The sequence below is a fragment of the Protopterus annectens genome, chromosome 16.part0 (assembly GCF_019279795.1).
Source record: "Protopterus annectens isolate FY-2018-M chromosome 16.part0, PAN1.0, whole genome shotgun sequence".
NCBI lineage: Eukaryota > Metazoa > Chordata > Ceratodontiformes > Protopteridae > Protopterus > Protopterus annectens.
Window position 1 is genome coordinate 880057448 of NC_056750.1, and position 25284 is coordinate 880082731.

The following is a 25284-nucleotide window of genomic DNA, read 5'->3' on the forward strand; positions in this document are numbered from 1 at the left end:
AAGGAGAAGGGAGGGATGAGAAGGAAAAATGTGGAAACTCCATAAATATAGTAGCAAGTACAGAGATCTCATGGAACAACCTCATGTTGACCAAAACTTGATGCAGGAATGGTTAAGGGTATATGAACTGAATCTAAAAGATGAAAGGTTAATACTAGTGGCAAAATCCATTGAAAAGGTGGGAGAAACAGACAAATGCAAATTGTGTAAATAAAAAAAAACTGGAAATCCTCATAAAAACATCCTCATAAAAAGACTGTCCTCCCAGATATTTTTTTGGAAAGTATGTCCTATCATTGTATTGCTTAGCTTTACTCACCAGGACAGATTTTTTTGCTCCCCTGCCAGGTAAACCAGCAGCCCCCCCCCCTAGTTTGGCCTTAGATCCTCTCTCCTTCCCTCCTCTATTTGCCTTTTGTCCTTATTAATCCTCCCTCTCTACCCTGTCTCTATTCTTGGTAAACCCCCTGTGTGCTCCGTCTGATATTCTTTCCTAACCTGGCCACTAGGTGGCGCCCTTGTAACTACAAATCCTACATTCATACTTATTGGAATATCCTACTGCACTTCCTATCGATCCAACCTGCTATTTCTCTCACGAACATCTCCTCTATCTTACCCAGTACTATTTCACTTACCCCCCACTTATCATACAAGTCTCCTCAACCTGTTGAACTCACCCTTACCTTTACACCTGTTTCTCTTCCTCTTGCCTGATTGTTTTCTGCATCTGGTCGTCTTGTTCTTCCCCGCTCCGTTCGCTACGCTCACTCCGCTCCCCTCCCTACCCCCAATTCCCACCCACCCCAGGGGTCCTGCAACTATACATACATAGGCACACCCCAATTAGCCAACTACCTATATTTTTTCTCCTATACATCTACCAATCAACTCCTCACTCCTACAACCACACCCTTTCTCCAAACTGCCTCGCCCTATCTTTACAAACCGTGCAGTCCTATAATTACTAGCCTCACACTCTATAAAAACATGCCTTTAACCCTTAAATCACTCTTTCCTCTTCTTCTCCTTAACATCCTGCTTTACTACTACACCCTTACCTCCTATGAAAATCTCAAGCTTAACCAAACTCCTGCATCAGCCAAACATACTACAACCACACTTCCTCTACCCAACCAAACACATATTAATATACTATCTACCTGTCCCTACCTCCCCCCTCTCTACCATAAAGCCCACCATTACAAATTCACAACCTCCAAACGGCTCTATCTAATACCATTCACATACACAAAGGTCCTCCACCCCCCCCAAACACTTTTAGTTACACATGACGACATCCACCCCAACCCTGGCACCAACACCCTCCACAATCAAATCCCTTCAAACCAAACTGCCAACTATTCTAACCCACCCTTTTCCTCTGACTCCCTCTCTATTGCTCACCTAAATATTCGTAGCATTAACAGCAAAGTCACTCAACTCCATGCCTTAATTGATTTATACGCCTTTGATATCCTCTGTCTCACTGAAACCTGGCTTAAACCCAGTACCAAAGACAATGAATTCACTCCCCCAGGCTATAGCACCTTAAGGCAAGATCGTCCAAATAAAAAAGGTGGAGGAGTGGCCCTCCTATACAAATCCCAACTTCAGGTAGCCTTAATTGACTCCTTGCCTCCCACCCCAGCAAATGCTGAAATACTTTGCACCAAGCTCCAAGTTAACAAATCCAAGGCTATAAACATAATATGTTCCTACATCCCCCAAGGCAAGAACATCAATACCCTAGAAAATATCCTAAGCTGGATTTCCTGCACCTTTCCCCAGGAAACCATAATCTTAGGTGATTTTAATATTGACTGGAGCTCCTGCATATCGGCCAAACCCACCATTCACCTTAATCTCTTTAACTTTCACCAAACCATCAACTCCCCTACTAGAATACATAAATCCACCCACAAACAAACCATTCTAGACTGGATACTGACCAACAACAATCCCCTCTCCTATAAAACAGGAATACTCCTGACAATATCAGCGACCACCTCCTTACCTTTATCACTAAACAAAATGCAACACTCCCAAGCTAACTACTTATCGTACCAAATACAACAAAACAAATTCAATCTAGCATCCTTTCAAAATGAACTCAAAGAATATAACTGGTCAACTCTAAAATACCTCCCAATAGATGAGGCAGTAACCCATTTCAACAATACCTTCCTACAAATTCTAAACCAGCATGCCCCATCCCGCTTAGTCAGAGTCAGCTCCAAAGCAGCTCCATGGCTCTCTGTTACAACTAAACAAACTATCACGAGCTAGAAATAAATTATGGTCTAAATGGAGGTCCACAAAAAACCCTATTGACCATCAAAATTTCAAACATCTAAGAAACAAAACCAAGAAACTTATCATTCTGGATAAAAAAAACTACCACTTTCAATATCAACAAAACCAAAACCAAAACCCAAAAAAATTCTGGTCAGGAATAAATAAACTACTCCATCCAGGCAACACCAAAACACCTACCCCAGCTAGCTTAGCACAAACCCAACCTAACATAATAGCCAACACCTTTAACAACTTCTTCTCTCAAACAGTCACCTCACTTGCAAGCACCATGACTCCCCCACCATCCCTCCAAACTACCCCCACTCTAAACACAACCAACACGCTAAAGCTTGAGACCGTCTCAACAACCTATATCACGGAAACTACTTTCCAAACTAAAACCCTGCACCTTCTGCTGACAAACTTCCAGCTGAATATCTACAACTAGCTGCAACCAAAATAGCCTACCCAGTCTCCATCTTAATAAACAGAACCATAACAGAATCCAAAATCCCATCCTGCTGGAAAATCTCATATTATTCCACTCCATAAAGGAGGTAACTCCAACGAACTATCAAATTTTAGACCTATTGCCCTTCTATCTCCTCTATCCAAAATAATGGAGCAGCTGCATTCACCATCAACTTCTACATTATCTCTTGAATAACAACTTGTAGACTCTCAACATGGTTTTAGACCGTACCACAGTACTACTACTGCCCTTCTCTCCTTCACTGACACTATCAATAAAAACCGAAATAACAACCTGTTCTCCTCTGCGCTATTCTTGGACCTCTCAAAGCATTCGATATGGTCAACCATGAACTTCTCTCGATACCTTAAAATCCCTCTCACTGGATTCACAAGCATTACAGTGGTTCAACTCATACTTGACTAATAGAAAACAAGCAGTCCTTTGGGACAGCCATTTATCCTCTCAACTCCCAATTACCATTGGCGTCCCACAAGGATCCATCCTAGGTCCCCTACTTTTCTCTATTTTCATTAATAATCTGCCCAATTCCCTCCCAACATCCACATGTATACAATATGCAGATGATTCCACTCTCATCTGCTCTGCTTCTTCCCCAGCGGAACTCCACTCTGCTACCCAATTAGTCTTCACTGCAGCAGAAAAATGGTTCCAACATATCCGTCTCCTCCTAAATCCCAAAAAAACAAACTACTACTCTTTACCCCAACCTGTAAATCCACCCCAATCTCTTTTTCCATAACATCCTGTAATGGCACTGTCATCAAACCTGACGGTTGCACTAAACTGCTAGGCGTCACCATAGACAATCAGCTAAATTTTGACTATCACATTGATTTAACTATCAAGACAGTCAAAAAGATTGGTGCCCTATACAGGCTAAAGCCCTATCTTACTGCTACTTCCCGAGTGGCCCTTCCCAAACACACCTTATTTCTACATTAATGTGCGCCTCTCCTTCCTTTATCAACTTATCTAAAGCTAATGTTCAGAAACTTAATACTGCCTACCACAGTATAGCCAGATTTGCCACTGGCTCTCCATTCCAAACTCACCACTGTCTTAACTTAAAGAAACTAAACTGGCTTGAACTCCCAAACCTAATACTCCTACAACAACTGATCATCACTTTTAAAATTCTTCATTACCCCTCCAATATACCCATACTAAATAAACTCATCACACCTTATAAAATCTCACAACACTTAGATCAGCCAACAAGCTACTAGTTACTACTTTGAAATCTCATAACAAATCAGGTGATTCCCTATTTGCAAACACTATCGGTTCTTACTGGAATAAACTTCCCACAGAACAGCCTCCTAAGCTCATGTCACCTTTTCAAAAAACAGATGACAACTCACCTACTAATTCACTGGCTATGTCCCTGCTCCAATCCTGCCTGAGCTCAGCACTTTTATTACTCTCTCAGTCTGCTACTTGTGTATTTCTTTCCACTCCCGTTCTAACTTAGACTGACTTCTTCAGCCCCCTTTTACTGGACCTTCACTCTTTTTTCTCTCAAATTTCTGTTTGTCTCCCCTTCTAGCCATCTTTTTTTCCGTCTCTTGCTACCTTCAGCTTACCTCCTATAATCCTGCTACCTTGGCATTTCATCTCTATCCTGTTTCCCCCCTCTCCTTTTCCAACTGGATACTCCCGACCTTTACTAAATCCATAATACTTGTACCAAATAAATAATTTACTATCCCCACTTATTGTCTACCCTATTTTCTGCCTTTTCCTTATCTTTAACTACTTAATTACCTGTTAAACTTCCAAACCTGCTCTTTTAACACTTTATATTAACAGATTTCTTGCTTTTTGCTAATTACCTAATTTGTTATCATGACTACTGACTAAAGATATTTTTTTTTTTTTTTTTTTTAACTTGACTAATGTTGTTTCTTAACTTAACTTTGTATTTTAGATACTGGAGCTTATCTCCTTAGCCCCTTAACTGAACTTTGTTTGTCATCTACTCAAACTAGTCCAGGAAAACTGTATATTGTCTCAGTACATTTTGTTAGTATTAGCTTAGTAATGTTTTCGTAAACTGTATTGTCTTATTCTGATAGTGGAGCTTTTCTCCTCGGGCCTCTGCTGAAAATGGACATGTATCCAGCCAGACTAGCCCGGTTAACAAATGTAAAATAAATAAATAAATAAATAAATAGTGCCACATCTTATTGCTGGGTATGATACACTTATGTCAGAGGGCTTTACATACTGAAAGGCACAATTATGCGGCAAGACTGTTGCAGCGAGGATTGTACAACCACTACAAATAGAAGCAGCTGAGAAATATTGGAATCTTAAACCATGAAGCATTATAGAAAAGCCATTACAGTGTCTTGTGTACAGAGGTGCACACAAAGTCATAAAATACAGAAGAAACAAACTATCTTTGTGGCTGAAGGTCAGTCATTAAAAAGTTCAAAACCGCAATAAAACAAGTAAGAGACCAACCAGCATGGCTAATATATCCAGAAAGTTTATTCGGTAAGCGCTTTTGTGCAAATATTGCACTTCTTCAGACCAATAAACAGGCAATACAGCAACACAGTAGCCATTTATATTAACACACACCTACTTAATGAGGCAATTTACAAGCTCTCAATGCCTATCTTAAAGACACAGTGCCATTTAAACCAGGAGCCCTGTGTGCCTGCATTGTAATTTTCCAATTCATTTCAGCTAATTCAACTTTATTTACATCTCCACCTCTCACAGTATTGTGGATCAATTGTAGAGCTAAAATACAAAAATATTCATGACAAGATGTCTAGCTAGTGCATTCTTATCATCTAGATTTTGAATATCATTGTTGTGATCAAGAATTTGCTCCTTAAATGAATGATTCGTCTTGTATATTACATGAGATTTGTGGATGGTATAGATCATGCTTTGGGATAGATCAGTTGAATGTTTGAATGATTTTATATGTTACCTGGCAAGGGCCACCAAATTTGTAAGACTTACCAGTCGTTTTTCTAATGACATTATTGATTTTCTTGCTGTTCAGTTGATTAAAATTAATGAAAGTAAGCTTGAAACCAAGTCGCATAAGACCTGTGTTGAGAGCTCATAAATTGCCTCATTAAGTAGTTGTGTTTTAATATAAATGGCTACTGCATTGATGTATTTTTATTCTGTTCTATTGCTATTCTGTTTTATTGGTCTGAAGAAGTGCATTATTTGCCATGTTGGTTGTTCTCTAAAGTCATAAAATAGCAGGATTTGCAGGCAGAAATGAGAACAGCATGAAAGAAAGTTACTCAAACAGCTCCAGTAGCAGTCTGAGTAATGGGTCTAATAAAAATAATTTACACTCATACTTAGGTATGCTACCACTTCCAGAAGGATGCAATTCTGGGTACATTGTGGGTTCTGAGAAGAACTCTTTTGGTTAGCAACAAAGACTGAAACAATACTAATTTCATGAACTCTAATCATGCACTGACTTCAGATTGTGGTCCATTCCCATCCAAGCACCAGCATACATTGTTGATCACTTTCTTAGAAACAAATTCATATCATTCACAATCTAGAAGTATGTTCCACATTTTCCAAGTATATGTATTGTATAGCAATGCAAGTGACTTGGAGAAAAGTAAACCGAGCTGAAACTATACGTACAGAAACAGAATATGAGTTTGTGTGTTGACAATATTAATCCAGCTGCCTGATAAGTATTTCAGGAGGAGTCCAGTGTTAGAGTACTTTTAATCCACCATTTAATATTTATTTGAATTTATTTGAAAAAATCATGTGAAGACAACTTCCATTCAGCCTCGAAGGTATCGAGAAGTCTTCAGGAACACACTTTACTAAAAAAGTTTGGGTCATGACAGTAATGTGCATATTATGCAACCCAATAAAGGAAGAAGTGTTTTAATGAATTATAGTACACATACTAGGAAAATGTTGCACATTCTTTTAGATTATGAATGATATAAATCTATTTCTAAGAAAAAGATCGACAATGCATCTTGACACCTGGATTTCGTTTTCAGTGAACTGCAGCATGAATAAACGTTTATGGAGATCCCAGTCTGTGAAACTATCCATATTCAGGATACCCAAGCTTCACAAATATCTGTTTGACACCCCCACCCCCGTTGAAACCCATAGTGTGATCTTTTTTCTATTTTACCACATCTTACTGGGATACAGTGGTTCATGAAAGCCATTGCTTTTGAAGCCAAAGCTGATAATTTGGAAATTTGATTGTGCAATAACAAATCCATAAATTCAAAAAACAAAGTATTTTTTGGCAGTGAATATTTTAAACAGAAGACTGGCATAGCAATGGGTGTTAATTGTGCTTTGGTTTATGCCAACATCGTAATGGATATGTGGGAAATGAAATATTTATTTAATTCTAGATTTTTTTCTAATATTCCCTCCTATTTAAATTTTTGTGTGATGATTTCTTGGTTTGGATTGGGAATTCTGAGTTCTTACTGATTTTTTTTTTGAACAATGTCAATAATATTTGTGGATTTTCATATCTTTGTGAACAAAATCGCACCAATCATTTAGATGCGACTATCTACAAATTATGAGGTGAATCATTATGAATCTACCAGTTACTATAAGTCCACCATTTATAATTCATATTTTGGGTTTTTCTAGTCACCATCCGTCTAAGCAAAAGTATGGTTTGGTTAATAGGCAAATGGTACTATATTCCAGAAAGGTTTCTTGTGAAATCTATTTCCATACTGAGGTAGAAAGAATTTACTGAAATGCTTAGTGTTAGAGATTACCAGTCTTTGAGATCTGCCAGATAGAACATTATATCTCAGTGGCAGGACTGTGCTAAATCCATTATAGTGGGGGGACAATAAAAATGACTATACAGGGGTTGATGAACCTGAAGGTTACAATAACTGCTTTAAGCAGTCTATTAACACTGTAAAGACCATTATGATTAAAAACTGAAATGTGTTTATGGGGAATAATCCAAAATCTGGCATCTTTACTGGGAATAGTCATTCATTTTGTACATCAGCATGCAGGAAACATCAAGAATATATTAGAGGGTAAAAACCTTGATGGAGATACTCTAGGAAAGATATCCAAGTGTGGTCCAAGTAACCAGCACCAATAATCTATAAATGGACATAGTGTATTATTAGCATTGAGTTTCAGCCTTTTATCTGCAAAGACAGATGTAATTGTACCACCTTTATACTGGTATACATTACCTGTTGTTGTTCAGCGTTTTATATTAGTAAAACTGATCAAGCAATGAGGCAATATATTGGTCAACATGTATATTTTATTCTGAAGCATAATATTAATAGTGCCTTGTAAGGCAATCGGTAAAGTGTGCCACTTTTATTAAATTTCTGTTTTTAGAAAGGATTCCAGTGCTCCCAAGAGGAGGTGATTAGAAAACACTTCTTCTTAGATCAAGAGAGTTATATTGGTAGATTTTTTTAAAGTGCTACTTCTATCCCTTTTTATTAATGCAGTCTCTATTACCAGCATTTTGATATTAAATACCAGTAGGATTTGCATAATCTATAAATTAGATTTTATGTGTTATATTTTGAGTTTTTTAATACATATTAATTGGTTAGAAATGAACTTAATTTTTAATGTGTTTCACTTTTAGTGATGTCATTGTAATATGACATCATACATCATGAGGACTGTAGTTTGATATTTAAGTTAGTGGGTCAAGTTTTTGTTCATTCTGATGAAGTCCAGTTTTCCTTGCACATGAAAGTGCTGAATTAAAATTGTTTACTTCTATCTTGGGCTGTCAGTTGTGTGTTTTTTCTTTTTGTTTACAAAGGTTGGATATTAATGTTTAACCATGTGTCAGAGCTCTTGTCTAACATGCTACTGTTCCATTTTCCTGCAGTAGTTCTGCTCCATCACTTTGTTGGTTAACATCCATGTCAAGCAGAACTGATTGTGACACATCATAAAATGCCAAAGCAGGTGCCTCAATGACTAGCTTTTATCATTTTAAATCTCCTGTTATGTTATTGTGGCCAGAACCAAGTAGAACAATGCTCTGCAGCTTCCTGGGCAGCACTGGTATATCTGACAGTTCTGGAATGTTCTTGGAAAGATACTGTACCATATCAAGGAACTGACTAAAGATGATCTTTCTGGAAATTTATGCATGTTTACCATGTCATTGAACTTAACAGTCCCTGACTTCTGACCTTCAGAAGTCAAAAAATGTTTTATCTGCTTGAGAATGTACACACAGTTCTCACATTTACTGTTATTCATTTTCAAGCATTTTCGCTACAGATTGTTCAGCAGCTTGATAAATCATAATTCATGTTTATGTTGGTAATGCCACAAAATAGAATATCAGCAACGACTTACCGTGGCAACTGCTTCTACCCCCTTAAATTGTTTCAGCTACTGCTTTTTTAAACACTATTTTTGTGGACAAATTACAAACGCACATCTATGTACAGGAAACATCCATCCCAAAGGTAATCTTGGATGTATATACCTAATGAGTGAGAGAATGAACATGTAAATATGTAAACTAGCTTCATACCCTAATTTGCCCAAACCTTTGGTTCCCAGCAAGCAAAGGGAATAACGTGGTGTTTGATATTTGTGCAACAATTCCTTCAGTTGTTTGAAGCAGTTAATTCTCTGTTGTAATGGATTTAAGATCTGAGGATGTCTGAGCTCCTAAGTTTGTCCTGCCTTGACGCCATTACTGTAATGTTCAGCCAGTCACTTAGTTCAGCTTGTGTAGCAGTTATATCAGTAGTTTTCATGCCCTTCAGTTCTTTTTCAGCCGAGCTTTAGGTGCATGTCTAACTGGTATTCCTTCATTTGAAAACTTAATCTGGTTTTCTCCTGGTAGACGGCCTAAGCCACTAAGTCAGAATAGCTGTGGAAGATATCAGTATCTTGAGCATTGTGTTTCTTGACCGTCAGCAAAGTATTCATAACAAACTTATTACATGTGCTAGTATCTGCTTGTTGCCTGGATGATGGCCACTGTGCATGTCTTACACAAGAGTGGGCTCTGGATAATCTGGTAAGTGTAAGACTATCAGCTTTACCAGCCTTATATGCAAAATCAAAGAATGTATTATCAGATCCCAGTCAGTTTGATTTTGTGAAGGGCAAGTTTTACTCTTAGATGGTGATCAGTCCATGCCTGTTGCTTATCTCACCCTGGCTAAGGCTTTTGTTACAGTCTTCCATGCTGATATTTTTCAACAAACTTAATGAAACCTTTAGATTGCTCATCAGATTGCAGGCTGGATATACAACAGATCCCAAGTTATGAAAGTTTCTGGCACTCTCTCTAAACATAAAATGTTAACTAATGGGGTACCACTGAATCAGTGTTGAGCAGTCTTCTCTTTGGCATTTGTTTTGAAGATACTTCATGTATGTTTGGTTTTTGGCGGATCTGACTTATCCTTGCAAGGCCACCTTTCAATAGAGGCCCTGTGGAAAAGCTCCAAAAAAGTTAAACAATAACAATATTTAATGAACAACCACAAGTGAAGAAACCAGTTAAAAAACGACTCAGCCAGTAAATCCAAAATGCAATTTATTGCACTAAAATAGATAAAAAACATGAGCAATTCTTCACTCTAGCGCCTCGGTTAAAGGCATTAACCGAGGCGCTAGAAAGAAGAATTCTTTAGTGTTTTATAGCTATTTTAGTGCAATAAATTGCGTTTTGGATTTACTGGCTGAGTCGTTTTTGAATAACAATATTTAAGTTTTACAGTACAAGTAAATGATGACGTTAAACAAATGATATTTATGTTTACAATACTACTTATGGAATAATTGGAGAAGAAAGAGAAATGTGTGACTGAAGAGTAAAAGAAAAAATCACAATAGTATAAAGTGATGCATGCAATGGTCAATATATAAGTTTAGATTAGATAAGAAAAAGGGTATGAAAGCAATTCAGTTTAGGAAATCACAGCCCTAGAAACAAGATACATGTAATGGTCACTGTCTAAGGTTAAGATTGTATGCATGCCAGTATTCTGGAAATGGCCAACTAAGTTTGTTGATGGCTGCGAACTAGGCAATGTTATTTCTCATCTACTTATAATAAACAAGTCCGTCCAGGACTAGAATATGTACATTCATGAGTGACTGAAAGTGGTTTCATGCTAATCTGGTTAACAACCTTGAAATATAGTGATTACACTATTAAGTGGCCATTTTCTGTCCAAGTCTTATGATTATGCTCTAACTGCTATTCTCTCAGCTGTCTATAGTCTTTTCCCCTCTTCTACCCAAGCAGTCCTGAGCCAGCCCTAGTTGGGATTAGTAAATTGCACCTAACTGAAGAAAACTCACTTTTAGGTTCATATCCTTTGGCAGGATATCCCGTTGTCAAACAGGACTCCATTAACTACACTCTGATGGGGATATGACAACTCTTATGCTTTCAAAGCATTTGTTGGAACACTGCTCCTTTTATATAAAATGTCGGCAATAAAAGCAAAAGAAAGAAAGGAGTAAGTGATTTGCTAAGCTCTGTGAAGTAAATATGTCGGTACTGATTACCTTACACTCTCTTGGGAACTGTGCTAGGTACACTGCCCTCCCAAGTTCCCCAGCTGCATCTCCATATTATAGATTTTACAATTGCCTCTCTCCTCCCACCTATCTGTACACACAAACCAACCCCTTCTTAAAGGCATAACTGACTTTTTCCTTACTTACAAAAAAAAAAAAAATCAGATTAAATTACTGGTTTCCTTGTCTCCATTTTAGCACCCTGCTAAAATTAGCTCTCTAAATCTGTCTCAGCAGCAGCTTACTGCTGTTACCTCTTGCACCCCTAATCCCTACATTATAGGGTCTATATTATATGATCAAGATTTGAAAATGTTGAAGCACCTTTACTTGGCATGAAAATGTCGAATGGTGAGTTTGTCGAACGGCCAAATCACCGATTTCTTTCCAAGGGAAAGAAATTAAATGTTTGTTTGTATGTGGTGTTGTTTGCTGGCCTTCCGATTTCTTTCTCTTGGAAAGAAATTGGTGATTTGGCCGTTCAACAAATTCTGCGTTTGATATTTTCATGTCGTGTAAAGGTGCTTCGACATTTTCAAATGTCGATGATATGATATAGACCCACATTATAACATTGTTTACCTCTACTACTCACTATGATCATAACACAATTAATATCATTACTAGCTCTGTCACTGCTTGCACATGTAACATCTTTCCACATCCATACCCTATATCATAATCTGCCATCCCCGACATATACAGGATCTTCTTCCTTCCGGTTCTCCATAGCTGCCAACCTGTTCCCTCCTGCTAATATTCACCTTCTTTGAGATAAAACACTTTCAAAAGTCATTTAACCCTCTACCCAATGAACTTTGTCTTAAATTGAAATTTAAAGAGGAGTGGCCCCATACCCACCTATACCTCTATCAGCCATTGCAGAGATGTCCATCCAAATCTAGGTCCACTACACCATCCAGTAAATAAATCCACTCCACCAAATCTTTCTCCTCCTAATATTATTCCACTCATTACACACCCCTCCAAAAAAATTTGGTCTAATGTAGGAAGCATTTAAAACAAGATAGTTGAAGTCTACACATGGGTGGTCAATCAATCTCCAGATGTCATAGTTACAGAAACATGTCTGAATCAAGAAATAAAAGACAAGGAGGTTTCCCCCATGGAAGCAATGTCAACAGATCAGACAGAAAAGAGGGGGAGGGCACGTGGAGTAGCAATGATCAACTTAGCTCTCGATCCCAAAATAACCTACAGTCAAAAATGAGGAAACACTGATAGCTACATTAAAAATCAGTAAATGCAAAATGATAAACATTGCAGGTGGTTACATACCCCAGGTAATAATACTGATAGCTTAAAGAATATTTTCTTGGTTCAAGGTGATGTTACCTAAGATGATACTATCTTCAGATAAATATAATTCCGTGCCATCCACGTTTCTTTTTTGATATCTTTTTTCTTCCACCACCAAGTACAATCTCACGTCATTGCATACCAGTAAGGAAACTTGGTAGTCTGGAGATATACCCCCAATCTGGTCAGTCCCTATGTAGTTTTGTGTACCGTTTGCTTTAAGTTTTACTTTCTGCAGAAAAGTGAGGTGGATTTCATACTGCTTAAACATTTGGAGTATATTCTTCTGTTTGATAAGAATCTCGGCTCTTCAAGGTTATGAGCAATAGCCTTACAATGTGCCTACAATCCAAATGTAATTGTTATATTCCCCCTCCGCATAAGTACATTCATGACTCCTTCATCTGCTCTTATGGGTAAAGGTGCGGTCGGAGGCAGCGGGGTACTGAGTCACCTCCAGCTCTGTATGCATCACAGAATCCTATAATGTACAAGACATTTGGGTCATTTGGCCATTTACAGCCTGCCAGCACCCATTCTTAAACTTTATCTCCTTTTAAAGAGCATTTGGGCAATCATACCTGGGGTGACTTTATTAATAGCCATCCAATTTGAGTAATGACTTCTTAAAGGAGATAGCATGATAACATGTCACATTGATCTGCATAGGAAGCTTGTCTCAGAAAAGGGGTGGCCATTGTATTAATACTATGATTAATTTATTTGCTGAAGCAGTTTCTGATCTCTGTTTTGAGTGTTCACAGAACTGTTTGATTTGTGCAGAACTAATACATCTTGGACTGCTGCATTCCTAACGGTCTGGAAAGCAAGGCACATATCACCCATAAAGAATGTGTAGGACACCAAATACTGAAATAAGTTTCCAGTTGCTCTTGATAGCTCTGGTCCTTCCAAGTCCTGTGATCTTTTTTTTTGTCAGGAACCATTGGGGTATCTCTGTAACTGCTTGATATATTTACTAAGATGCATCTGAAAGGGGGCGTTGTATTCTATGATGGGTCTGATCAGTGTAGAATATAAAGGGGTCTGTATTTTTTGGACTTCTGTGCTAGGTAGATGGATTTCCTGATAACTGTCGCGTCATGATACCAACAGGAAAGGGAATTTTCCTCTCATCTTTGAAGGTTTGTGTACTACATGTTTGGTGGTAGGTATGTTTGTCAGATGTATCAGTATTGTATTTTTTTAGCATACTTTTAGTCCGTTGTCAGAGCACCAGCTACTAACGTATGAAGTGTACTCTGTAGCTTTTGCATATCAGAACGTTATTGCGGTATAACATCATTTTGCAGTTGTCAGCAAATCTGGTTAACTGGGAGTTCCTGATTTTTGATTTGAAGATAAGAAAAGTATATGCTGAATAGCAAAGGTCATAGCACAGAACCCTACTGTATCCCACTGGTCACTTTTGTGCTATGTGAGTCTGTGCCTGGCACCTTCAGTATGTGAGTTCTATCTCAGCCAATCAGCTGTGTATCTAAGTACGTTCGATTCATTTGTAGTGCGTTTAACGTTTCAATAATGTTGGGATGTGGTATAGTAGCAAATGCTTTGGTGAGGTATAGGTATGCTGTGTGGACATGACCACTGTCCACAGCTTGTTACCCTCTTAATTTACCCGATTCATTGTACAGGATTTGCCCTTAAAGCCAAACTACTGAGGGAACAAGTCTTTTTATATGTTTTTTTCTCTCTAAGTTTATCAGACCTGTTATAACCTGTTCCATGGCCTTTCAGAGATGGTTCATCATGCTGATGGGTCTGTATCTCCTGGAGTCCATGGTAGAGCCACCATTTTGAAGAGGCATCACAACAGCTATGCACCAAACCTTGGGAATAAAAAATAGTGGATAAGCTCATGTGGAATAGCTGTAGGACCAGGTCCACCAGCGCATGCTAGGAGCAGTCCAGTAGGCAGCCTGGTATGTTATTAGGGCCCATGCCGGATGCATTGTTTTGTTATGAAAATTACTCTTAACAAGTGTTCTTTTGTGATGATGGGGGGTTTAGGTCATTGGGCATATTCAGATTTGGTAGATGCATCTCTGGGATGAAGTAATGAATTTGACTGCAATATATTTGCTGTATCCATTGGATTAGGGGAGGTAATGACATTTTGAATGAGTTCAGAGTAATGTTGGGTATGATTTTGTAAATTCCTGATGTAAGTAAAGAAAGATTTGTAATTGCCCTTGGCTTCCAATGCCAACCTACATTCTCGGGAATCCTTAGTTTTCTTGCTTGTGTACCTTGAGTAACCTTTTGATGTTAATCTTGATTTCTGGGTCATTCGTTTTGCTGGATATTCAAATGAGTTTTTATTTATGCATCGGACTACCACCATGGTAGGCCCTTTACTTTTTGTTTAGGCTTGGCAGGCGGCGGCAGGTTTATACTCTTTTCTAAATGATGTTGGAATTAATTTGCATAACTAGCTTACCGTCTGTTACTGGAGGTATGATAAAACTGTTTCTCTCACATGGCTTTTCCCGGCCAGCTGCACAGGTACCATTTAAAGTGGAACAACTGGGTTATGAACATGCCTCAGTAGAAAACTGCAGTGGTTGTTGATGCGAAATGTCCATATTAAAACACATACTGTGAAGAATGTGATGTGTGCACGTTAAGCCACAATGTGTGCAAATACCAGGATGAAAAACTACTGAGCTGACAAGATGTTGAATAAAAACAATGGAAGCGTATTACTTAGATATGTGGGTTATATAATATTTAAACTGTTTATAATATTTACAGGTGATGGTCTGCCCTACTATGATGCTCCTAGTATGAGAGCAGGAAGCTGTTAGGATTTCCCTATTGAGAATAGAAGAATATATGTGTGCTCCAGTCCAGTACCCTGGGTAACTACAGAACACCCATGGGTTACTGGGTGAGTGCATAGATAGTGTGATAGTCTTTTTGGCTAGTACTTTAGGGTCAAGCACCTTACTAACCTACATGCAGGAAAGAAGTCTGGTTCCTGTTTGTAATGGGAGGAAGAAGATCACATGTATTCCAGCTAACTCGTTAGTTCGCAGATCGTGAATACTGAAGTTCCCCCTTTTCCATCAGTCAAGACTATGCACAATTCTTTTAAAACTGCTAGATAGGTTTCAGGGATGACACTGACTAGTAAAATAATGGTTTGATATTTCAGACTTGTCAGCAAGTGTGTGTGTGTGTGTGTGTGTGTGTGTGTGTGTGTGTGTGTGTGTGTGTGTGTGTGTGTGTGTGTGTGTGAGAGAGAGAGAGAGAGAGACAGCATTAACCTTTAAATGTTTTTTTTTTTTTTTTTTTACCATTTTACTTAATGATTATGCATGGAGAATGCAAATTGTTTTTAAACATTTTAAACTTGCTGTGAATTTACTTTTTTACATTTGAAGAATATTTATACTGCTGCTATACCACAAGCATCAAATTCCTGTTGAAGAATCGATCTTCTTGCCTCTGTAGTTTTCTTCTGTTTTTCATGTGTACCCTGCATATTGCTGAATACATTATGTACAGACAATGTGCACAGTAATTCTATAGGATAAGTACCTCTGTCTTAAATAGCAGAGGAAAATCGGGGACCTTTTCACCTTCAGCTAGAGCACTGGGAAGCAAGTGCGAGTGCTACATCCCTTAAGTTAGACAAACTCTCATAGAATTCATTTTTATACCATACGCTTCTGTGAACCATGCTATGTATAATTCATTATACCATAATTGTATATGCCCCATGCTATGTATAATTTATTGTTGTACCATAGTTTTGTATGCCATATGCTATATATAATTCATTGTTACACCACAGTGTTTTATGCCCCATGCTATGTATAATACATTGTTATACCATAGTCTCGGCTTAAAATGGCTCGCAAGGGCAGTTAGCTTAGTATGAATCTATGAACCTATGCCCCTCCATCATTCCTTACTTTATATCTGCCATGGTTTAGTGGTAAATCACTTAGTGTATGGAGTGTAGGATTCTGGGTTTGAGCCTTGGAGAGGCAGTTTATTTTGGTTGTGGGGGTGGCCTAATGGTTAAGGTGTTTGCCTTAGAAACACAAGGTGCAGGGTTTGAGTCTCACAAGGGCAAATTGGCTAGGCTTACAATGGCTCGCAAAGGCAGTTCGCCTAGTACCAACCTATGAACCTGTATAACACAGTGTTGTATACCCCAGGCTTTGTATAATTCATTGTTATATCACAGTTTTATATGCCCCATCCTATGTGTAGTTATTGCTCCAAATGTACTTAATGTTTGGGTTTGATCATATTTTTGTTTTTGCATTACTTCTTTCACAACTGTTACTCCAGCCTAGAGTATCAGCTTCCCTTCTACTTCTGTGTTCTTTGTCCTCCAGCTGTACTTCCCTTCATTAGTGAATTAATTTGCTTTACTATCCCATTATCCATCCATTAAGCCTTCCTTTGTACTGCACTGCTATCTTCCAGTCGATGTTTCATCCGCACGATATCCTCAGTCGATGTTTCATCCACACGATATCCTCAGTCGATGTTTCATCCACACGATATCCTCATGTACAACATGTTAACGTTACTCCCAGGTTTTTATTTACCTGCTCCTCTCCATGTTCCTCTTTTCCTATCTCTGTGTTGTATCTTCCAGTCCAAACTGCTTTTCTTATCATAAAAATTTTAATGTCCCTCCCCATTTTGCTCACTGCTGAACTTTGGTGTGAAAGTTGAGGAATGTGAGATGGGGCTGTTTTTCAACCCACATCATGAAGGAATCTCTTCTGGCGCAAGGGTGTAAGGCAAATATAAGCTCTGCTATTACCCCATAATACCTCAGCCAGCAGATGGACAGCATTGGCCTATAGCTTAGGATTCTACCCCATACCACTCATTGGCTAGAGCTTACGATTTGACCCAATGTACCACTCCTGCCTCGCTGTCAGTCATTGACTATAGCTTATGATTTGACCCAATGTACCCCTCCTGCCTCACTGTCAGTTCATCTTTTAGGCTGAATCACCTTTAGTTAGCCTTTAGCTTGTTGCTACCTAAGTCATCTTCCACATTCTGTGAATAACATGAGCTCAGCTGTGTGCAGTTTAGCTGCCTATTGTTAGATTCCTTTGTACCTGTTTCCTGTAGTAGAATGCAAGTAAGAGAAATGAAAATCCCTGACATAAATATGCTGCTGTTCTATACTCGTTTGTCTTTAGCTGCTGATCCGTTCATAAGACCAACCTCTAAAATGACTGCAGATTAGTACACTGCCAACATCCTGTTCCTTCTGCATTTGTATTACAAGGACTCCAGTCCTCTTGTATCCGCTAACATTACCCTTCAGGTTTTATTAAATAGTGCGTCAGTCAGTTACTCCTTAAGGTGAAAGGTGGGGCATTTGCATTTAGCTAATATTTCCCCAGTGCTAGTCTTGTAACATAACTACACCTCTTCTAATAAATATCAGTGTTGCTTGTTGAAAACAATGATTTTAGTTTGCATTTATTAAAATATTTGAAACAAACTATATCTCCTTTTCAGGTACCAGAAATATTTGAGGATGTTGCTGTCACTTTCTCAGAAGAGGAGTGGAAGATGTTAACAAAACAAGACAAGGAGCTACACAAGGAAGTGATGGTACAGAACTATGAGACCTTGGTATCAATCGGTAAGTGTAGTCCTATCTCAGGTCTTTAACAGTCATTAATATCATGTTAAAAGATGATTTATCGGATTTGTTAACCAGATAAGTGAACCAGGCTGCTGTGAGCCCTTTCCAGTTACAGGAACAAATGTATATGAAAATAAATTGGATGTTTAAATAATTAATTGAATCTGTATATTTTTGGAAGGCCAACAGAAGTGGAATATGTGGAGAAAACTCGCAGGAAATGGGACAAATATTCAAACTGCACAATCTCTTCCCTTTCTCATTTCCATATGGTTCTGGCATAACCAGTGTATGTATCTCCATACCAAATAAATATAGTGTAAATTTACAAAAGTGCCGGAAACCAAAGTATGCAAAACGCAGTTTTATTTACAGAATGAAACAATACGGTACCAGCTTAACTTTCTGCAGTAGGTTTTCATAGACTGTATAGAGTATTTCTAGAACCTTAAACCAGGTTCAGTGTGTTTACAGGTATGTCCACCGTACAGGTTGCCCCATACAACCCTTCAGTAACATCTGCATATTCATGGTTACAGCTGCAGACATTGGTCAGGTCTTCTTTTCAGCTCCACATAAAAAGGTTTAGAATGAATTTGCCTCAGGATGAATCCATTATGTCCTGACTGGGCCATCTTGACACAAGGACAGAACGTTTGAACAGAGGGCTCTGATCTAAGTCATAATGAACCTCTGATTGTGGAAGTAACTTCTTGATTTGCCATCGTCAGTTAACCTCATTTTCTATATCACTAAATCAGTAGTTAACTCCTAATTAACTAACTAATGCAGTTAATTTTGACTAAAGTGCTCTAGGGGTGTAAAAACACCTGCCATATTTACAGGCATATACCTCATGTAACATTCACTAGATGTGAAAACGACCCTTTCCCTATAATAAAGGCACCAGCTTTTGACTCACATCAATGGATTGGTAGACCTAGGCAAGCCAGCAGCATTTCTATTAGCTAGCCCAAGTCAAAGTGCAGCATTATTTTGCAATCATTGGATAGAGTGCACAAGTGCATAATATTGTGTTTTCATACTGTTGTTTAATTAGCCATTTTAAGGGGGCATGATCAGGTACCTGGCTGAAGTCCTGACCCAACAGAAGGTACTTCAGAGTATAAAAGGCCCATTTCAAAGCCAAGAGCCCCCTTCTGGGGCTGAATACCCCTTTTGAACATTGCTTAATTTTCATCTGACACAGCACACAGGGTGCCCGTCACCTTGAATATCCTGGGACAGTGCTGCTTACAAGCCTACTACTAATACAGCTGCATACCCTTGTAAAATCCAAAGTCATTAAGACTGGTTCAGAACACAATAGTCAACTTCTTAAATAGTCTTGTTAACTTCTGAAGTGATCTGTCTGTCTCAAAAGACCATTGCACCTTGGATATAAGTTTTTTTTCCTTTTCTGAAATATGTCAATGCACTTGCAATAGTTGCAAAATTATGTACACACTTTCTGTAGTTCCCAGCTAATCCAAGGAAAGCCTTTACTTGTCTTTAATGGCAGATGTAGGCCAATTCTTTAGAGCTTCTATTTTTCCTAGTTGAGGTCTTACCACCCTCTCCCTATAAGGAGGTATTTGGCTTCCATTGTTCCTGTCTTACTTTTGTTAGCATTCAGAGTCAAGCCCACCTGTCGTATATATTTTAAAAGTCTGCGGTTTTGATAACTGAGACTCCTAGTTCTCTGAGTGGGTGACATCACCATCGGTTCATCAAACATATGCGTAGAGTAGCTGTCAAACATTAAAATGCTCTTCATTTTTCTAATGTTACAGAATTTCATACTTTCATTAGTTTATGGTCTAGAACTCTTGGACTTTTCTAGTTACTCTGGACCTCTTCTGTTACTCCTAATTCAGCATCACTTGCACTTCCCTTACCAATTCTTTTTGTGACTCTTGATCTGTAACCTTCACTTCAGGTGTTGTCTCCAGGCAGTCTTTTATCAATTTAGTTTCCTCAAGCATTTCTGAAAGCACTTCTTTATTTATTAACAGTAATTTGTTTATTCCCCGCTTTTCTACTTCTAACAAGGAGTCTTCTAACTGGACTTGAAGTAGGGAGTCTCTGGTCTGTCCTGTATGAATTGCAGCTTGTAAGCTAACCGCAGAGCTTCCTACTTCTTTCCGTTGCTTTAGTACGTCGATGCGATTGATCGTTCTCATCTTCTTGCTGTGTAATATTGGGGTTCACTGCATTTACCTTTCATTCACCTTGTAGGGCCTTTCCACTTAGCCTGAACTTCCCTCTTCATGAAGGAAATCCCCTGAGATTTATAACTCCGGGTAAGTTTAGTATTCTTATTGTAGGCACATAATTTGGGTTTTCTGTATGTCATCTTTATTAGGAGTGTCATCAGCTTTCATTGATCAGATTGTTAACTGGTGTTTTTCTCTTCTTTGCGACTCTCATTAGCAGTATCGGGCAGAATACCTGTTGTGAATGAATGCAAGTAAGGTAAAAGCCATGTGAAGCTTGTGGCATTTCTCTTATTGCATAATGGCATGCACTTATGCAGATCTTGTTGTGGCCTCTTGGGAAACGCATTTTGTTTTTGGCTGACAATACAAAAATAATATTTTGTGTTATGACCACTTTATGGATGACATTTTTGTTTTGTAACAATTTTTTTGGCTATTTGAAATTTGTACAAGTTTAAGATTTTCATCAAAACACATTCAAATCTTAGATTATATATAAATCTATTTTTTAACAATTTTATACATTTAACAAATAAATACTAGTTAAGTATATAGATTATTTTTATTACATATCTAGTATCTATTAATTAAGCGTAATGTAATATTTTAATGATTTTAATACATTTTGTACCTTATTATGAACAATTAGTTTTTCATTTTTCCAAACAGACTGGTTATGGGGATTTCAATTATCCCACCATCAACTGGGAAACCTACACTAGCAAAAGTTCCTTGACTTTGTTAATTCAAATGCTCTCGAATGCTCTCGAACAAACTATCCATACCCAGAAAAGGGGAACAAATATTTTGGATCTGGTCCTCACCAAGATGTGAAACACATGCACTGCTGCAACTTTCGGACCCTCATCAGTTAAAACTGACCACAAATCGGTCCCCTTCGGTCTGGCACTAACACCAGCACTCACAAAGGGTGAAGTCAGACTACAAAACTTCACCAAGGCAAACTGTACCCTCCTAGGTGAAGGTATAAATGCATTCCAATCCCCACCCCAAGCTGGAAGTGGTAACAATGCTGAAGCTTACACTAAAAGCCCCCTGTACAATCACATAAGTGTATAAACTCAGCCGTACTAGAAAGAATCAAAGCTAGAGCCCCAAGTAAAAGCAAGCTGCCATGGTAGATATTCACCATCAACAAACTTTACAATAAACGCAAAATGCTGCTGTCCAAGAAAACAAAGGCAAGGCCCCAACAATGAAAAAGCACCTTCTTCAGCCTCAACATACAAATAAGACAACCTGTCAAATCCTCAGAGCTCCTTTGAGAGAAACTTAGCAAGTACAGCCAAAGATAACCTTAAGGCCTTTTACAGCTACATACATAACCTAAATAGTAGGACCCAAGCATGTGCAGAACTAGTGGCCAATGGTATCACACACACTGACCCCACAGAGATAGCAAACCTGCTAGTGGATAGGTTTAGTGAAAATTTCACTCCTTTATCCCCTCCTAACTTACAACAAACTTTCCCCCAAACTCCCTTCCACCCTACATATCTGAAAAGCAAGTCCACAAAGCCTTGTCCAAGGCAAAACACACATCCTCTATGGGACCACACAACATCCCAGGCTGTCTTCTAAACAGGCTAAAACATGAACTAATATCACCACTAAGTACCCTTTTCAATCATAGCCTAACCACAGGGTTTGTTACTGTGGAATGGGGAACAGCAACAGTTACTCCTCTCCACAAAGGTGACCTAGCAACAGACCCAGAGAATTGCACACCCATAAGCCTGACCAGCTTCATCTGTAAGGCTATGGAATGTATTATTATGAACCTCATAAATAAAGACAGGTGATCTCCACATCCTAGATCCTACCCCATTCGGCTTTGTGAAGAGCAAATCCTGCCTGTTAAATCTTTTGGATTTCTTTGAAAATGTGACCAAGGCCATTGATGAGAACAAATCTGTGCGCACAGCGTACCTTGACCTGGCAAAGGCTTTCAACACAATCCCACATTCAAGCATTACTGATAAACCTAGCAAACTGAAGGTAAATCCCTTCTTTGCAAAATGGGTTCCCAAAACGCTCACAAACCAGACAGACACCACCAAAGTGGGTGACTGCACATCAACCATTAGACCTGTTATCAGTAGGGTGCCAGAGGTGTCTGTGTTGGGGCCCCTACTGTTTGGTATATACTTCTCAGATGTTCAGGTCAAAACTAGTGGGTTGTGGCTGATCAAGTTTCCAGACGACTGCAAATTAGGTGCTGTCAACGAATACCCAAATGATGTCATTATACTCCAGGAGAGTCTCACGCAGACCAACAACTGGTGTATTAGTCACGGTTTCAAACTGAATGGAAAGAAATGCATCATCATTCTCTTCAGCATAAACACTGTCCCCTCATACTATCAAATCAACGACAGTACCCTAAGTACCCATGAAGTGGTAAGGTACCTTGGGATCACAAGTTGACTGCGACTTTAACTTTGACCACCATGTGTCTACTGTAGTAAGGAAAGCTTTCTACATAGCACACTTGATCAGTAAAGGTATCACCTCAAGAGCAAAAGAAGTTATAACCCCTCTATACTCGCCACTTATCCGGCTCATAATTGAGTATAATGCCCCATTTAGCATGTACCGTATTAAGCACCTGCAGCAGTTAGACAAGACCTCAGAGGTTTCTAACAAAGAAGATCAAGGGGCTCCAGAATATGCCTTACACAGACCGACTAAAGACTTCTTAGGGGAGACATATGTCTGGCCAACAGAACAATGCAAGACCCAAACCTAATGAACTTGCTGCATATCCATAAATCAAATGGGGCTCGGGTTACCCATTTTAGAGACTTAAATATGGCCAACAACTTAAATAGAACATGCTGGAAGGACAGATTTATCTCCCAGCGACTGCCATGTCTTTCTAACAGGCAACCAATTTGTGTGAAACAGAGCACCTCTATGACACTGTTTGAGGAACATGGACAAGTGGATGGGACCCCATAAATTCTTAGCAGAGATAGAGCCCACAACCTTCCTGGATATGGGCAGTCATCACTAAATGCAATCCTGGGACTTGATTAGCATTTCTATGGTATTACATTGGGATAAAATGGCTAGACTTAAAATTACCTTCGGCTCGATAGCCTAATAATCTCCTATGATCCTATAATTTAGTCCCATTTCTTTAGCAGATGTTGCACTTTGGATCAAATGAGGATTTCTATTCTAGTAGTACTTGATCTCAGCTTTCTTGTGTCCATTTCTTTACCTCTGACTTGATACAGTAGTTGCAGGAATTTAGAAAGTTGTTTAGGTTGGCTTGTTTCCATTTTCTCATTCTGATCTTTCTTGCAATGGCTAGAGCCAACCATAACAGGTAAAGGTCCACGTTCATGTCTTGAGGAACAGGTGCATTAAGTCAAATCTCTAGATAATGTAATACTGTCTAACCATAATGCTTTAAAATAATCTTTCCCCAGTACTCCTGTAATGATTCACATTCATGTATTATAATATGCTTCCATTCAGCATTCATTTTTTTTATTTAAATTTCCAATATTCTGCCATGTACTATCTGTGTAATTTAGTTATCTTTACTGGAGTGTAAAAGGTTCTTTGTATAATTTTCCGAGTAAATATTTCCAATATCGAGCTATTGATGTTTTTCCAACAGATTTTACCATTATATATTTATATTTTCTGATCTGTCATTATTATGTTGAACTATACATCCTCATCCTCCAATATTTTCATTAGTTTTTTTTTCTATAAATTATACTTTTGTACAACTCTAACCATTTGTTGGTTTTGTTCTCATGTAAAATGGGTAATAAATACTATATTAATTTAGGAATACTTTAGAATGATATATTCATATTCCTACAAAACACCACTTGTGCTTTTGTTCTGATGTCTTTCATTGCTATTGTCTTATTTCCAAAAATTATAACTGAAATTGATACTGAAGACAATTATACCATTCAATGAATCTATTATGACAACTCCAATCTTTCTAAATGTGTGCTAGTTTGTTATACTAAAGGGTGTAAGTAAATTTAAACTATTTTTAAGACTATTAAACTGTGAATTTAATGGTGAATAAATGATAAATTGACAGTTGTTATAAACTTCCAGCCACATATCTGTAGTATTCTCATTAAAGGAAGGTAAAACTTCATTCAATTTTATTTGTGTTTATCCATGACAAACATGAATCTTGCCAATTAGCCAAATATTTTTTGATAGCCAATGTACAATTATTTTGATATTTGCTAGTTTTACATATGTTTCCAGGTCAAGTAGTTTGATTCCTCTTTTCCCATTATGTTATGTGATATCTGTATGTCAGTCTAGGAGACTAAATGTTTAAAATAATTTTTTTTTTTAATTTAATTTTTGCAGTATCTTAGTCTGCATGTCTTGTTTCATTCCATCAGTTTTTAAAATCATTACTAAATATTCTAATTATGATTTTCATTTGGTATTCTACTGTAGTATATGTAGATGTTCATCGTGTTACACTGCTGCAGTCATTACACTTGGGTTATCCTTCCATCAGGCGGTTCCCCAGTCGGCCTGAGTTCCAAAGTCTTGGTCCGGCGTCGGTTGCTGTCGCCTCCTCCCTGACGTCAGTGCGACAGGGGTATATAAGATGCAGCCGACGCCATTTTTTTTAGTCTTTCTTGCCACGCGGTGCCCGAACAAAAGCAGTTTGCAAGTGCCAGTCAGCCGACTCCTGAGATTTTCATTCCGAATCCAGAACCGAAGTC

The 25284-nt window shown here is 38.3% G+C and overlaps 1 protein-coding gene across 1 annotated transcript in view; it reads left to right on the forward strand.

Annotated features, from left to right (window-relative positions):
• The window catches only part of LOC122790678 (zinc finger protein 845-like), a 368884-nt gene that overhangs the window by 282169 nt on the left and 61431 nt on the right, over window positions 1-25284 (forward strand). Inside the window, exon 7 of the mRNA XM_044058201.1 lies at window positions 18188-18314. Coding sequence (XP_043914136.1) covers window positions 18188-18314 — 127 coding nt within the window. The remainder of the gene's footprint in view (window positions 1-18187; window positions 18315-25284) is intronic.